Source organism: Somniosus microcephalus, chromosome 12, assembly GCF_052327205.1.
Source record: "Somniosus microcephalus isolate GS21.2 chromosome 12, FLI_Smic_1.0, whole genome shotgun sequence".
Taxonomy (NCBI): Eukaryota; Metazoa; Chordata; class Chondrichthyes; order Squaliformes; family Somniosidae; genus Somniosus; species Somniosus microcephalus.
The window spans coordinates 212,815,516-212,831,200 of record NC_140998.1 but is presented as its reverse complement, the minus strand read 5'-3'; the positions used below and the strand labels follow the sequence as shown (position 1 = coordinate 212,831,200).

The 15,685-nt window shown below is 54.8% G+C and overlaps 1 protein-coding gene across 2 annotated transcripts in view; it reads right to left on the bottom strand.

The window, feature by feature from the left end:
* The window catches only part of ethe1 (ETHE1 persulfide dioxygenase), a 61,056-nt gene extending 46,130 nt beyond the window's left edge, over positions 1 to 14,926 (bottom strand). For both annotated transcript variants that reach the window (XM_086004019.1, XM_086004020.1), the window contains exons 1-3: positions 14,756 to 14,926; positions 9,763 to 9,907; positions 6,428 to 6,576 (exon numbers count right to left, since the gene is read on the bottom strand). In XM_086004019.1, the coding sequence (XP_085860145.1) occupies positions 6,428 to 6,576; positions 9,763 to 9,907; positions 14,756 to 14,926 (465 nt within the window). The remainder of the gene's footprint in view (positions 1 to 6,427; positions 6,577 to 9,762; positions 9,908 to 14,755) is intronic.
* Positions 14,927 to 15,685: the final 759 nt, after the last annotated feature.

The window sequence follows — 15,685 nt, the reverse complement described above, 5'->3', positions numbered from 1 at the left end:
ATATACTTTGGTTAGACCACACTTGGAGCACTGTGCACAGTTCTGGTCTCCATATACCTTGGGTAGACCACCCTTGGAGCACTGTGCACAGTTCTGGTCTCCACATACCTTGGTTAGACCGCACTTGGAGCACTGTGCACAGTTCTGGTCTCCATATACCTTGGTTAGACCGCACTTGGAGCACTGTGCACAGTTCTGGTCTCCGTATACCTTGGTTAGACCACACTTAGAGCACTGTGCACAGTTCTGGTCTCCCTATACCTTGGTTAGACCACACTTGGAGCACTGTGCACAGTTCTGGTCTCCATATACTTTGGTTAGACCACACTTGGAGCACTGTGCACAGTTCTGGTCTCCATATACCTTGGTTAGACCGCACTTGGAGCACCGTGCACAGTTCTGGTCTCCCTATACCTTGGTTAGACCACACTTGGAGCACTGTGCACAGTTCTGGTCTCCATATACTTTGGTTAGACCACACTTGGAGCACTGTGCACAGTTCTGGTCTCCATATACCTTGGTTAGACTGCACTTGGAGCACTGTGCACAGTTCTGGTCTCCATATACTTTGGTTAGACCACACCTGGAGCACTGTGCACAGTTCTGGTCTCCATATACCTTGGTTAGACCGCACTTGGAGCACCGTGCACAGTTCTGGTCTCCGTATACCTTGGTTAGACCACACTTGGAGCACTGTGCACAGTTCTGGTCTCCCTATACCTTGGTTAGACCACACTTGGAGCACTGTGCACAGTTCTGGTCTCCATATACCGTGGCTGCACCACACTTGGAGCACCGTGCACAGTTCTGGTCCCCATATACCTTGGTTAGACCACTCTTGGAGCACTGTGCACAGTTCTGGACTCCACATTTAAAAAATGATATTGAGGCACAGGACCTTGTACAAAAATAGATTTACAAGGATAATAGCACAACTGAGAGTTTATAACTATTAGGAAAGGATGAACAGGCTGGGATTCTTTACTCTAGTAAAGAGAAGGCTGAGGGCGTGACCAGATGGAGGTCTTTAAGATTATGGAAGGGTTTGGATAGTATATGCGTAGAGAAGATGTTTCCACTTGTGGGGCAAGACCAGAAGTAGATGCCGTCAATATAAGGTTGTCACTAATAAATCCAATAGGGAATTCAGGAGAAACTTCTTTACCCAAAGAGTGGTGAGAATGGGGAACTCGCTACCACAGGGAGTGGTTGAGGCGAAGAGCAGAGATGGATTTAAGGGGAGGCTGGATAAACACACAAGGGAGAAAGGAATAGTAGGATATGGTGATGGGGTGAGATGAAGAGGGGTGGGAGGAGGCTGGTGTTGATGGAGTGAGATGAAGAGGGGTGGGAGGAGGCTGTTGTTGATGGGGTGAGATGAAGAGGGGTGGGAGCAGGCTGGTGTTGATGGGGTGAGATGAAGAGGGGTGGCAGGAGGCTGGTGTTGATGGGGTGAGATGAAGAGGGGTGGGAGGAGGCTGGTGTTTATGGCGTGAGATGAAGAGGGGTGGGAGGAGGCTGGTGTTGATGGGGTGAGATGAAGAGGGGTGGGAGGAGGCTGGTGTTGACGGGGTGAGATGAAGAGGGGTGGGAGGAGGCTGGTGTTGATGGGGTGAGATGAAGTGGGGCGGGAGGAGGCTGGTGTTGATGCGGTGAGATGAAGGGTGGGAGGAGGCTGGTGTTGACGGGGTGAGATGAAGAGGGGTGGGAGGAGTTGGTGTTGATGGGGTGAGATGAAGTGGGGCGGGAGGAGGCTGGTGTTGACGGGGTGAGATGAAGAGGGGTGGGAGGAGGCTGGTGTGGCTGGGGTGAGATGAAGAAGCATGGGAGGAGGCTGGTGTTGATGGGGTGAGATGAAGAGGGGTGGGAGGAGGCTGGTGTTGATGGGGTGAGATGAAGAGGGGTGGGAGGAGGCTGGTGTTGACGGGGTGAGATGAAGAGGGGTGGGAATAGGCTGATGTTGACGGGGTGAGATGAAGAGGGGTGGGAGGAGGCTGGTGTTGATGGGTTGAGATGAAGAGGGGTGGGAGGAGGTTGGTGTTGACGGGGTGAGATGAAGTGGGTGGGAGGAGGCTGGTGTTGATGGGGTGGGATGAAGAGGGGTGGGAGGAGGCTGGTGTTGATGGGGTGAGATGAAGTGTGGGAGGAGGCTGGTGTTGATGGGGTGAGATGAAGAGGGGTGGGAGAAGTTGGTGTTGATGGGGTGAGATGAAGTGGGGCGGGAGGAGGCTGGTGTTGATGGGGTGAGATGAAGAGGGGTGGGAGGAGGCTGGTGTTGATGGGGTGAGATGAAGAGTGGTGGGAGGAGGCTGGTGTTGATGGGGTGAGATGAAGTGGGGTGGGAGGAGGCTGGTGTTGATGGGGTGAGATGAAGTGTGGGAGGAGGCTGGTGTTGATGGGGTGAGATGAAGAGGGGTGGGAGAAGTTGGTGTTGATGGGGTGAGATGAAGTGGGGCGGGAGGAGGCTGGTGTAGATGGGCTGAGATGAAGAGGGGTGGGAGGATGCTGGTGTTGATGCGGTGAAATGAAGAGGGGTGGGAGGAGGCTGGTGTTGATGGGGTGAGATGAAGTGGGGCGGGAGGAGGCTGATGTTGACGGGGTGAGATGAAGAGGGGTGGGAGGAGGCTGGTGTTGATGGGGTGAGATGAAGAGGGGTGGGAGGAGTTGGTGTTGATGGGGTGAGATGAAGTGGGGCGGGAGGAGGCTGGTGTTGACGGGGTGAGATGAAGAGGGGTGGGAGGAGGCTGGTGTTGGCGGGGTGAGATGAAGAGGGGTGGGAGGAGCTGGTGTTGATGGGGTGAGATGAAGTGGGGCGGAAGGAGGCTGGTGTTGACGGGGTGAGATGAAGAGGGGTGGGAGGAGGCTGGTGTGGATGCGGTGAGATGAAGAAGCATGGGAGGAGGCTGGTGTTGACGGGGTGAGATGAAGAGGGGTGGGAGGAGGCTGGTGTTGATGGGGTGAGATGTAGAGGGGTGGGAGGAGGCTGGTGTTGACGGGGTGAGATGAAGAGGGGTGGGAATAGGCTGATGTTGATGGGGTGAGATGAAGAGGGGTGGGAGGAGGCTGGTGTTGATGGGTTGAGATGAAGAGGGGTGGGAGGAGGTTGGTGTTGACGGGGTGAGATGAAGTGGGTGGGAGGAGGCTGGTGTTGATGGGGTGGGATGAAGAGGGGTGGGAGGAGGCTGGTGTTGATGGGGTGAGATGAAGAGGGGTGGGAGGAGGCTGGTGTTGATGGGGAGAGATGAAGAGGGGTGGGAGGAGGCTGGTGTTGATGGGGTGAGATGAAGAGGGGTGGGAGGAGGCAGGTGTTGATGGGGTGAGATGAAGAGGGGTGGGAGGAGGCTGGTGTTGACGGGGTGAGATGAAGAGTGGTGGGAGGAGGCTGGTGTTGATGGGGTGAGATGAAGAGGGGTGGGAGGAGGCTGGTGTGGATGCGGTGAGATGAAGAAGCATGGGAGGAGGCTGTTGTTGACGGGGTGAGATGAAGAGGGGTGGGAGGAGGCTGGTGTTGATGGGGTGAGATGAAGTGTGGGAGGAGGCTGGTGTTGATGGGGTGAGATGAAGAGGGGTGGGAGGAGGCTGGTGTTGATGGGGTGAGATGAAGTGTGGGAGGAGGCTGGTGTTGATGGGGTGAGATGAAGAGGGGTGGGAGGAGGCTGGTGTTGATGGGCTGAGATGAAGAGGGGTGGGAGGAGGCTGGTGTGGATGCGGTGAGATGAAGAAGCATGGGAGGAGGCTGTTGTTGACGGAGTGAGATGAAGAGGGGTGGGAGGAGGCTGGTGTTGATGGGGTGAGATGAAGAGGGGTGGGAGGAGGCTGGTGTTGACGGGGTGAGATGAAGAGGGGTGGGAGGAGGCTGGTGTTGATGGGGTGAGATGAAGAGGGGTGGGAGGAGGCTGTTGTTGACGGAGTGAGATGAAGAGGGGTGGGAGGAGGCTGGTGTTGACGGGGTGAGATGAAGAGGGGTGGGAGGAGGCTGTTGTTGACGGGGTGAGATGAAGAGGGGTGGGAGGAGGCTGGTGTTGATGGGGTGAGATGAAGTGTGGGAGGAGGCTGGTGTTGATGGGGTGAGATGAAGAGGGGTGGGAGGAGGCTGGTGTTGATGGGCTGAGATGAAGAGGGGTGGGAGGAGGCTGGTGTGGATGCGGTGAGATGAAGAAGCATGGGAGGAGGCTGTTGTTGACGGAGTGAGATGAAGAGGGTTGGGAGGAGGCTGGTGTTGATGGGGTGAGATGAAGAGGGGTGGGAGGAGGCTGGTGTTGACGGGGTGAGATGAAGAGGGGTGGGAATAGGCTGATGTTGACGGGGTGAGATGAAGAGGGGTGGGAGGAGGCTGGTGTTGATGGGTTGAGATGAAGAGGGGTGGGAGGAGGTTGGTGTTGACGGGGTGAGATGAAGTGGGTGGGAGGAGGCTGGTGTTGATGGGGTGGGATGAAGAGGGGTGGGAGGAGGCTGGTGTTGATGGGGTGAGATGAAGAGGGGTGGGAGGAGGCTGGTGTTGATGGGGAGAGATGAAGAGGGGTGGGAGGAGGCTGGTGTTGATGGGGTGAGATGAAGAGGGGTGGGAGGAGGCAGGTGTTGATGGGGTGAGATGAAGAGGGGTGGGAGGAGGCTGGTGTTGACGGGGTGAGATGAAGAGGGGTGGGAGGAGGCTGGTGTTGATGGGGTGAGATGAAGTGGGGTGGGAGGAGGCTGGTGTTGATGGGGTGAGATGAAGTGTGGGAGGAGGCTGGTGTTGATGGGGTGAGATGAAGAGGGGTGGGAGAAGTTGGTGTTGATGGGGTGAGATGAAGAGGGGTGGGAGGAGGCTGGTGTTGATGGGGTGAGATGAAGAGGGGTGGGAGGAGGCTAGTGTTGACGGGGTGAGATGAAGAGGGGTGGGAGGAGGCTGGTGTTGATGGGGTGAGATGAAGTGGGGCGGGAGGAGGCTGGTGTTGATGGGGTGAGATGCAGGATGGGAGGAGGCTGGTGTTGACGGGGTGAGATGAAGCGGGGTGGAAAGAGTTGGTGTTGATGGGGTGAGATGAAGTGGGGCGGGAGGAGGCTGGTGTTGACGGGGTGAGATGAATAGGGGTGGGAGGAGGCTGGTATTGACGGGGTGAGATGAAGAGGGATGGGAGGAGCTGGTGTTGATGGGGTGAGATGAAGAGAGGTGGGAGGAGGCTGGTGTTGATGGGGGTGAGATGAAAGAGGTGTGAGGAGGCTGGTTTTGACGGGGTGAGATGAATAGGGGTGGGAGGAGGCTGGTATTGACGGGGTGAGATGAAGAGGGATGGGAGGAGCTGGTGTTGATGGGGTGAGATGAAGAGGGGTGGGAGGAGGCTGGTGTGGATGGGGTGAGATGAAGAGGGGTGGGAGGAGGCTGGTGTGGATGGAGTGAGATGAAGAGGGGTGGGAGGAGGCTGGTGTTGATGGGGTGAGATGAAGAGGGGTGGGAGGAGGCTGGTGTTGATGGGGTGAGATGAAAGAGGTGTGAGGAGGCTGGTTTTGACGGGGTGAGATGAAGAGGGGTGGGAGGAGGCTGGTGTTGATGGGGTGAGATGAAGAGGGGTGTGAGGAGGCTGGTGTGGACGGGGTGAGATGAAGAGGGGTGGGAGGAGGCTGGTGTTGGCGGGGTGAGATGAAGAGGGTTGGGAGGAGGCTGGTGTTGATGGGGTGAGATGAAGAGGGGTGGGTGGAGGCTGGTGTTGATGGGGTGAGATGAAGAGGGGTGGGTGGAGGCTGGTGTTGATGGGGTGAGATGAAGAGGGGTGGGAGGAGGCTGGTTTTGATGGTGTGAGATGAAGAGGGGTGGGAGGAGGCTGGTGTGGATGTGGTGAGATGAAGAGGGGTGGCAGGAGTCTGATGTTGATGGGGTGAGATGAAGAGGGGTGGGGGAAACTGGTGTTGATGGGGTGAGATGAAGAGGGGTGGGAGGAGGCTGGTGTTGATGGGGTGAAATGAAGAGGGGTGGGAGGATGCTGGTGTTGATGGGGTGAGATGAAGAGGGGTGGGAGGAGGCTGGTGTTGACGGGGTGAGATGAAGAGGGATGGGAGGAGGCTGGTGTTGATGGGGTGTGATGAAGAGGGGTTTGAGGTGGCTGGTGTTAACAGGGTGAGATGAAGAGGGGTGGGAGGAGGCTGGTGTTGAAGGTGTGAGATGAAGAGGGGTGGGAGGAGGCTGGTGTTGAAGGTGTGAGATGAAGAGGGGTGGGAGGAGGCTGGTGTTGAAGGTGTGAGATGAAGAGGGGTGGGAGGAGGCTGGTGTGGATGTGGTGAGATGAAACGGGGTGGCAGGAGGCTGGTGTTGATGGGGTGAGATGAAGAGGGGTGGGAGGAGGCTGGTGTGGATGTGGTGAGATGAAGGGGGTGGGTGGAGGCTGGCGTGGAACAGAACACCGACGGAGCAGACGGGTCGAGAGGATGTAAAATTCGACATTATACTTACGAACTTCCCAAATTTGATGACGTCACCCTCCTTGATGAAAATATCAGCCAAGGCTCCGCTGTCCTTTGATATAACACTTCGACACCCAGGTAGCATGGTCTTCAGGAGGCCAGTGCCAGTCACGTGATCCGCATGGCAGTGGGTATTGGCTGTGTACGGTACAATGAGGCCCATAGCATCAATCTCTACCAACTTTGAAGGATAGGTCACGTAGGCGGTTAGGGAAAGGACAAAGAGCACAAAGGAACTGGCATTTCTCCAACCCCTTTCACCAGCTCAGGACATCACAAAGTGCTTCACAGCCAATGATGTACTTTTTTTAAAGTGTTTTAATGTAGGAAATGCGGCAGCCAAGTTGCGCACAGCAAGCTCCCACGAAGAGCAACGTGATAATGACCCAGATTATCTGTTTTTTAATGATGTTGGTTGAAGGATAAATATTGGCCCCAGGACACCGGGGAGAACAGCCCCTGCTCTTCTCCCAAATAGTGGCCGTGGGATCTTTTATGTCCACCTGAGAGGGCAGACGGGGCCTCGGTTTAACGTCTCATCCGAAAGACGGCATCTCCGACAGTGCGGCGCAACCTCAGGACTGCCCCTCCGACAGTGCGGCGCTCCCTCAGTACTGCCCCTCCGACAGTGCAGCACTCCCTCAGTACTGCCCCTCCGACAGTGCGGCGCTCCCTCAGTACTGCCCCTCCGACAGTGCGGCGCTCCCTCAGTACTGCCCCTCCGACAGTGCGGCGCTCCCTCAGTACTGCCCCTCCGACAGTGCGGCGCTCCCTCAGTACTGCCCCTCCGACAGTGCAGCACTCCCTCAGTACTGCCCCTCGACAGTGCGGTGCTCCCTCAGTACTGGCACTGGTGAGGGTCGGCCTCGATCATGGGGCTCTGGTCTCTGGAGTGGGCCTCGAATCCAAGACCTTCTGACTCAAAGGCCCTTAGCGTGTTTGATGGGACAGTGTAGAGACATAGAAACATAGAAGATAGGAACAGGAGTAGATCATTCGGCCCCTCGAGCCTGCTCCGCTATTCAATGAGATCATGGCTGTTCGGGGAGCTTTACTCTGTATCTAACCCGTGCTGTACCTGCCCTGGGAGTGTTTGATAGGACAGTGTAGAGGGAGCTTTACTCTGTATCTAACCCCGTGCTATAACTGCCCTGGGAGTGTTTGATGGGACAGTGTAGAGGGAGCTTTACTCTGTATCTAACCCCGTGCTATAACTGCCCTGGGAGTGTTTGATGGGACAGTGTAGAGGGAGCTTTACTCTGTATCTAACCCCGTGCTGTACCTGCCCTGGGAGTGTTTGATGGGACAGTGTAGAGAGAGCTTTACTCTGTATCTAACCCGTGCTGTACCTGCCCTGGGAGTGTTTGATGGGACAGTGTAGAGGGAGCTTTACTCTGTATCTAACCCCGTGCTGTACCTGCCCTGGGAGTGTTTGATGGGACAGTGTAGAGGGAGCTTTACTCTGTATCTAACCCGTGCTGTACCTGCCCTGGGAGTGTTTGATGGGACAGTGTAGAGGGAGCTTTACTCTGTATCTAACCCCATGCTGTGATGTGCCTCAATAATTCCGAGACTCGATGTTAGCGAAAGAAAACAAGGCTTTTATTAACTTAGAAGGTAACACGTAGTGGAGAGAGGTATCTTCCATCCGGAGGGCTGCAGTACTGGATATGAGGCCAGACTGAGCTTGCTTACATAGGGGCCAGGTATGGGCGGAGCCCTACACACAACACATTCCAATATACAATACAATGGTGAGGAAACGGAACTGGGGGAAGGGAAATGAAACTGAAACCGACCACAGTCACAGGCAGTGATGAATGGAATATTTCATCACATGCTGTACCTGCCCTGGGAGTGTTTGATGGGACAGTGTAGAGGGAGCTTTACTCTGTATCTAACCCCGTGCTGTACCTGCCCTGGGAGTGTTTGATGGGACAGTGTAGAGGGAGCTTTACTCTGTATCTATCCCGTGCTGTACCTGCCCTGGGAGTGTTTGATGGGACAGTGTAGAGGGAGCTTTACTCTGTATCTAACCCGTGCTGTATCTGCCCTGGGGGTGTTTGATGGGACAGTGTATAGGGAGCTTTACTCTGTATCTAACCCGTGCTGTACCGACCCTGGGAATGTTTGATGGGACAGTGTATAGGGAGCTTTACTCTGTATCGAACCCATGCTTTACCTGCCCTGGGAGTGTTTGATGGGACAGTGTAGAGGGAGCTTTACTCTGTATCTAACCCCGTGCTGTACCTGCCCGGGAGTGTTTGATGGGACAGTGTAGAGGGAGCTTTGCTCTATATCTAACCCGTGCTGTACCTACCCTGGGAATGTTTGATGGGACAGTGTATAGGGAGCTTTACTCTGTATCTAACCCCGTGCTGTACCTACCCTGGGAATGTTTGATGGGACAGTGTAGAGGGAGCTTTACTCTGTATCTAACCCGTGCTGTACCTGCCCTGGGATTGTTCGATGGGACAGTGTAGAGGGAGCTTTACTCTGTATCTAACCCGTGCTGTAACTGCCCTGGGAGTGTTTGATGGGACAGTGTAGAGGGAGCTGTACTCTGTATCGAACCCATGCTTTACCTGCCCTGGGAGTGTTTGATGGGACAGTGTAGAGGGAGCTTTACTCTGTATCTAACCCCGTGCTGTACCTGCCCTGGGAGTGTTTGATGGGACAGTGTAGAGGGAGCTTTACTCTGTATCTAACCCGTGCTGTACCTGCCCTGGGAGTGTTTGATGGGACAGTGTAGAGGGAGCTTTACCCTGTATCTAACCCTGTGCTGTACCTGTCCTGGGAGTGTTGATGGGACAGTGTAGAGGGAGCTTTACTCTGTATCTAACCCGTGCTGTACCTGCCCTGGGAGTGTTTGATGGGACAGTGTAGAGGGAGCTTTACTCTGTATCTAACCCTGTGCTGTACCTGTCCTGGGAGTGTTGATGGGACAGTGTAGAGGGAGCTTTACTCTGTATCTAACCCGTGCTGTACCTACCCTGGGATTGTTTGATGGGACAGTGTAGAGGGAGCTTTACTCTGTATCTAACCCCGTGCTGTACCTGCCCTGGGAGTGTTTGATGGGACAGTGTAGAGGGAGCTTTACTCTGTATCTAACCCGTGCTGTACCTGCCCTGGGAGTGTTTGATGGGACAGTGTAGAGGGAGCTTTACTCTGTATCTAACCCCATGCTGTACCTGTCCTGGGAGTGTGTGATGGGACAGTGTAGAGGGAGCCTTACTCTGTATCTAACCCTGTGCTCTACCTGCCCTGGGAGCATTTGTGCAGATACCGAGTACCCCTTTTGATTAAATATATTAATGTTCTTACCTGCGTAGAGCAGTTTTAGACCAAGGTCTTCAATTAATTTAACATCTCTGGTCACCTCTTCCAGTACTGGGTCAATGATCACAGCCTCCTTGCTCTGTACATCTGCCAATAAGTAGGTGTATGTGGAACTGATCTTCTCAAACAGCTAGATGAGTCAGACGAGTGAAAGACAATTAGTGATTTGTTTAGACGTACAAACTGGGGAAAACATAACAATTCACTCCCGTCTGGGACTGTACGGCCCATGTGTGTGTCTCAGTGTCAGCTCCTGTACATTGTACAGTACACACAGCGGGAAAAAGGGAACGATTCACTCCCATCTGGGACTGTATGGCCTGTGTGTGTGTCTCAGTGTCAGCTCCTGTACATTGTACAGTACACACAGCGGGAAAAAGGGAACGATTCACTCCCATCTGGGACTGTATGGCCTGTGTGTGTGTCTCAGTGTCGGCTGCTGTACATTGTATAGTACACACAGCGGGTAAAAGGGAACAATTCACTCCCGTCTGGGACTGTACGGCCCATGTGTGTGTCTCAGTGTCAGCTCCTGTACATTCTACAGCACACACAGCGGGTAAAAGGGAACGATTCACTCACGTCTGGGACTGTACGGCCCGTGTGTGTGTCTCAGTGTCAGCTCCTGTACATTCTACAGCACACACAGCGGGTAAAAGGGAACGATTCACTCACGTCTGGGACTGTACGGCCCGTGTGTGTGTCTCAGTGTCAGCTCCTGTACATTGTACAGTACACACAGCAGGTAAAAGGGAATGATTCACTCCCATCCGGGACTGTACGGCCCGTGTGTGTGTCTCAGTGTCGGCTCCTGTAAATGTACAGCACACACAGCGGGTAAAAGGGAATGATTCACTCCCGTCTGGGACTGTACCACCCGTGTGTGTGTCTCAGTGTCAACTCCTGTACATGTACAGTACACACAGCGGTAAAAGGGAATGATTCACTCCCGCCTGGGACTGTACGGCCCATGTGTGTGTCTCAGTGTCAGCTCCTGTACATTGTACAGTACATACAGCGGGTAAAAGGGAACGATTCACTCCCGTCTGGGACTGTACGGCCTGTGTGTGTGTCTCAGTGTCAGCTCCTGTACATTGTGCAGCACACACAGCGGGTAAAAGGGAACGATTCACTCCCGTCTGGGACTGTACGGCCCGTGTGTGTGTCTCAGTGTCAGCTCCTGTACATTGTACAGTACACACAGTGGGTAAAAGGGAAAAGTGGATAAATCCCCAGGCCCGGACGAAATGTATCCCAGGCTGCTATGTGAGGCAAAGGAGGAGATTGCAGGGGCTCTGACACAAATTTTCCAAACCTCTCTGGCCACAGGGGATGTGCCAGAGGACTGGAGAACAGCTAACGTAGTACCATTATTCAAGAAGGGTAGTAGGGATAAACCAGGGAATTACAGGCCAGTGAGCCTAACATCAGTGGAAGGGAAATTATTGGCAAAAATCCTGAGGGACAGAATTAGTCTCCATTTGGAGAGGCAAGGATTAATCAGGGATAGTCAGCATGGCTTTGTCAAGGGAAGATCATGTCTGACCAATTTGATTGAATTTTTCGAGGGGGTGACTAGGTGTGTGGATGAGGGTAGTGCAGTGGATATGGTTTACATGGATTTCAGTAAGGCTTTTGATAAAGTCCCGCGTAGGAGGCTGGTCAGGAAGGTAAGAGCCCATGGGATCCAGGGTGCCTTGGCACATTGGATCCAAAACTGGCTTAGTGACAGAAGGCAGAGGGTGATGGTCGAAGGTTGTTTTTGTGACTGGAAGCCTGTGTCCAGTGGGGTACCACAGGGATCGGTGCTGGGTCCCTTGCTGTTTGTGGTCTACATTAATGATTTGGATGTGAATGTAAAAGGTATGATCAGTAAGTTCGCAGATGACACGAAAATTGGTGGGGTGGTAAATGGCGAGGCGGGAAGCCTCAGTCTGCAGGACGATATAGATGGGTTGGTCAGATGGGCGGAACAGTGGCAAATGGAATTTAACCCTGAAAAGTGTGAGGTGATGCATTTTGGAGGGACTAACAAGGCAAGGGAATACACAATGAATGGTAAGATCCTAGGAAGGACAGAGGATCAGAGGGATCTTGGTGTGCATGTACATAGATCCCTGAAGGCAGCAGGACAGGTGGATAAGGTGGTTAAGAAGGCATATGGGATACTTGCCTTCATTAGCTGAGGCATAGAATATAAGAGCAAGGAGGTTATGATGGAACTGTATAAAACGCTGGTTAGGCCACAGCTGGAATACTGTGTGCAGTTCTGGTCGCCACACTACAGGAAGGATGTGATTGCATTGGAGAGGGTGCAGAGGAGATTCACCAGGATGTTACCTGGGCTGGAGCGCTTCAGCTATGAAGAAAGACTGGACAGGCTGGGGTTGTTTTCCTTAGAGCAGAGAAGGCTGAGGGGAGACCTGATTGAGGTGTACAAAATTATGAGGGGCATAGATAGGGTAGATAGAAAGGAACTTTTCCCCTTTGTAGAGGGGTCAATAACCAGGGGGCATAGATTCAAGGTAAGGGGCAGGAGGTTTAGAGGGGATTTGAGGAAAAACTTTTTCACCCAGAGGGTGGTTGGAATCTGGCACTCACTGCCTGAAAGGGAGGTAGAGGCAGGAACCCTCACAACATTCAAGAAGCATTTGGATGAGCACTTGAAATGCCATAGCATACAAGGCTACGGACCAAATGCTGGAAAACGGGATTAGATTAGACAGGGCTTGATGGCCGGCGTGGACGCGATGGGCCGAAGGGCCTCTTTCTGTGCTGTATGACTCTATGACTATGACCCTATGACTCCCGTTTGGGACTGTACGGCCCGTGTGTGTGTCTCAGTGTCAGCTCCTGTACATTGTACAGTACACACAGCGGGTAAAAGGGAACGATTCACTCCCGTCTGGGACTGTACGGCCCATGTGTGTGTCTCAGTGTCAGCTCCTGTACATTGTACAGTACACACAGCGGGTAAAAGGGAACGATTCACTCTTGTCTGGGACTGTACGGCCCATGTGTGTGTCTCAGTGTCAGCTCCTGTACATTGTACAGTACACACAGCGGGTAAAAGGGAACGATTCACTCCCGTCTGGGACTGTACGGCCCATGTGTGTGTCTCAGTGTCAGCTCCTGTACATTGTACAGTACACACAGCGGGTAAAAGGGAACGATTCACTCTTGTCTGGGACTGTACGGCCCGTGTGTGTGTCTCAGTGTCAGCTCCTGTACATTGTACAGTACACACAGCGAGTAAAAGGGAATGATTCACTCCCGTCTGGGACTGTACGGCCCATGTGTGTGTCTCAGTGTCAGCTCCTGTACATTGTACAGTACACACAGCGGGTAAAAGGGAACGATTCACTCTTGTCTGGGACTGTACGGCCCGTGTGTGTGTCTCAGTGTCCACTCCTGTACATGTACAGTACACACAGCGAGTAAAAGGGAATGATTCACTCCCGCCTGGGACTGTACGGCCCGTGTGTGTGTCTCAATGTCGGCTCCTGTACATTGTACAGTACACACAGCGGGTAAAAGGGAATGACTCACTTGGCAGGACTCCTGCATCTGAGTCAGAAGTTCTTGGGTTCGAGTTCCGCACCAGAGACTTGAACGCTATAATCCAGGCCGACACTGCCATTGCAAGTACTGAGGGAGCGCCGCCCTGTTGGAGGGGCAGTACCGAGGGAGCGCCGCACTGTCGGAGGGGCAGTACTGAGGGAGCACCGCACTGTCGGAGGGGCAGTACTGAGGGAGCGCCGCACTGTCGGAGGGACAGTACTGAGGGAGTGCCGCACTGTCGGAGGAGTGGTACTGAGGGAGCGCCGCACTGTCGGAGAGGCGGTACTAAGGGAGCCCTGCACTGTCGGAGGGGCAGTACTGAGGGTGTGCTGCACTGTCGGAGGGGCAGTACTGAGGGAGCGCCGCGCTGTCGGGGGGGCAGTACTGAGGGAGCCCTGCACTGTCGGAGGGGCAGTACTGAGTGTGTGCTGTACTGTCGGAGGGGCAGTACTGAGGGAGCGCCGCACTGTCGGAGGGGCAGTTTTGAGGGAGCGCCGCACTGTCGGAGGGGCAGTACTGAGTGTGTGCTGCACTGTCGGAGGGGCAGTACTGAGGGAGTGCCGCACTGTCGGAGGGGCAGTACTGAGGGAGTGCCGCACTGTCGGAGGAGTGGTACTGAGGGAGCGCCGCACTGTCGGAGAGGCGGTACTAAGGGAGCCCTGCACTGTCGGAGGGGCAGTACTGAGGGTGTGCTGCACTGTCGGAGGGGCAGTACTGAGGGAGCGCCGCACTGTCGGGGGGGCAGTACTGAGGGAGCCCTGCACTGTCGGAGGGGCAGTACTGAGTGTGTGCTGTACTGTCGGAGGGGCAGTACTGAGGGAGCGCCGCACTGTCGGAGGGGCAGTTTTGAGGGAGCGCCGCACTGTCGGAGGGGCAGTACTGAGGGTGTGCTGCACTGTCGGAGGAGCGGTACTGAGGGAGCGCCGCACTGTCGGAGGGGCAGTCCTAAGGGATCCCTGCACTGTCGGAGGGGCAGTACTGAGTGTGTGCTGCACTGTCGGAGGGGCAGTACTGAGGGAGCGCCGCACTGTCGGAGGGGCAGTATTGAGGGAGCGCCGCACTGTCGGAGGGGCAGTACTGAGGGTGTGCTGCACTGTCGGAGGAGCAGTACTGAGGGAGCGCCGCACTGTTGGAGGGGCAGTACTGAGGGAGGGCTGCACTGTCGGAGGTGCCGTCTTTCGGATGAGACGTTATACCGAGGCCCCCGTCTGACCTAAAAGATCCCGCGGCCACGATTTCAAAGAGTTCTGGGGCCGACATTTCTTAACTCCCTGGTCGTCTCCTCCCCTTTATTTCTCTCTCTCTCTCTCTCTCACTTGGCAGGGCTCCTGCGTCTGAGTAAGAAGCTGTTTAAATAAGCCTCGGCTACTTTTCAAGAGGGGGGCCCCTGGGTTGGATTGGCAACCAGATCGCTTACCTGTCGGAACAGCAACCCTTTAGCCTGCCCCGACTGCTGGTGAGACAGCTGGCTGGATGAGGTGAAGGGCTGGCGTGGCAGTACATTGCCTCCACTGCGAAATCCAGCCCCTGGCCCGGAACTAAAGGCCAGGCCTCCCCGGGAGACGGATCTGCACAGAAGCCACCTCATTGCACTCAGGTTACAAGGCAGCGGGGAGAGTTACTTCTTGCTGTGCTGGCTGGGGCTGAAAGGGCACTGAGTACAGAGGAGACGTTTGGGAAAGAAAGTACAGAGGGATTAAAGATTAATCGGCGGCGAGATATCTTTTTATACTGCCTTGCCCAAGTTTATTGAAGGGGAGGCGACCCATCAGCGCCGGCCAAGTTAAAGGAACCCTGGACAAGCAGAGCGGAGAGATTCAAATCCAGCCTACTCGCCTGGGTGAGTGCTGCACCCAACAACACTGGAGCAGCTCAGTACCATCCAGGCCCGCTTGATCGGCCACCTTAAACATCCACCACCGGCGCACCGTGGCCGCGGAGTATTTTTTTATTCCTCCCTGGGATGACGCCGTCCCTGGCAATGCCTGGCATTTATTGCCCCGTCCCTCATTGCCCTTGAGAAGGTCACGGAGAGTCAGAACGGCACAGAAGCAGGCCATTGGGCCCATTCGAGTCCGTGCCGGCTCTCTGTGGAGCAATCCAGTCAGTCCCATTCCCTCCCTCCCCGCTCTATCCCCGTAGCCCTGCAAGTTTATTTCCCTCAAGCGCCTATCCGGTTTCCCCAGGTGGTGGTGAGCCGCCTTCTTGAACCGCTGCAGTCCGTGTGGTGAAGGTGCTCCCACAGTGCTGTTAGGGAGGGAGTTCCGGGATTTTGACCCAGCCACGATGAAGGAACGGCTGATGTATTTTCAAGTCAGGATGGCGTGTGTGTGACTTGGAGGGGAAC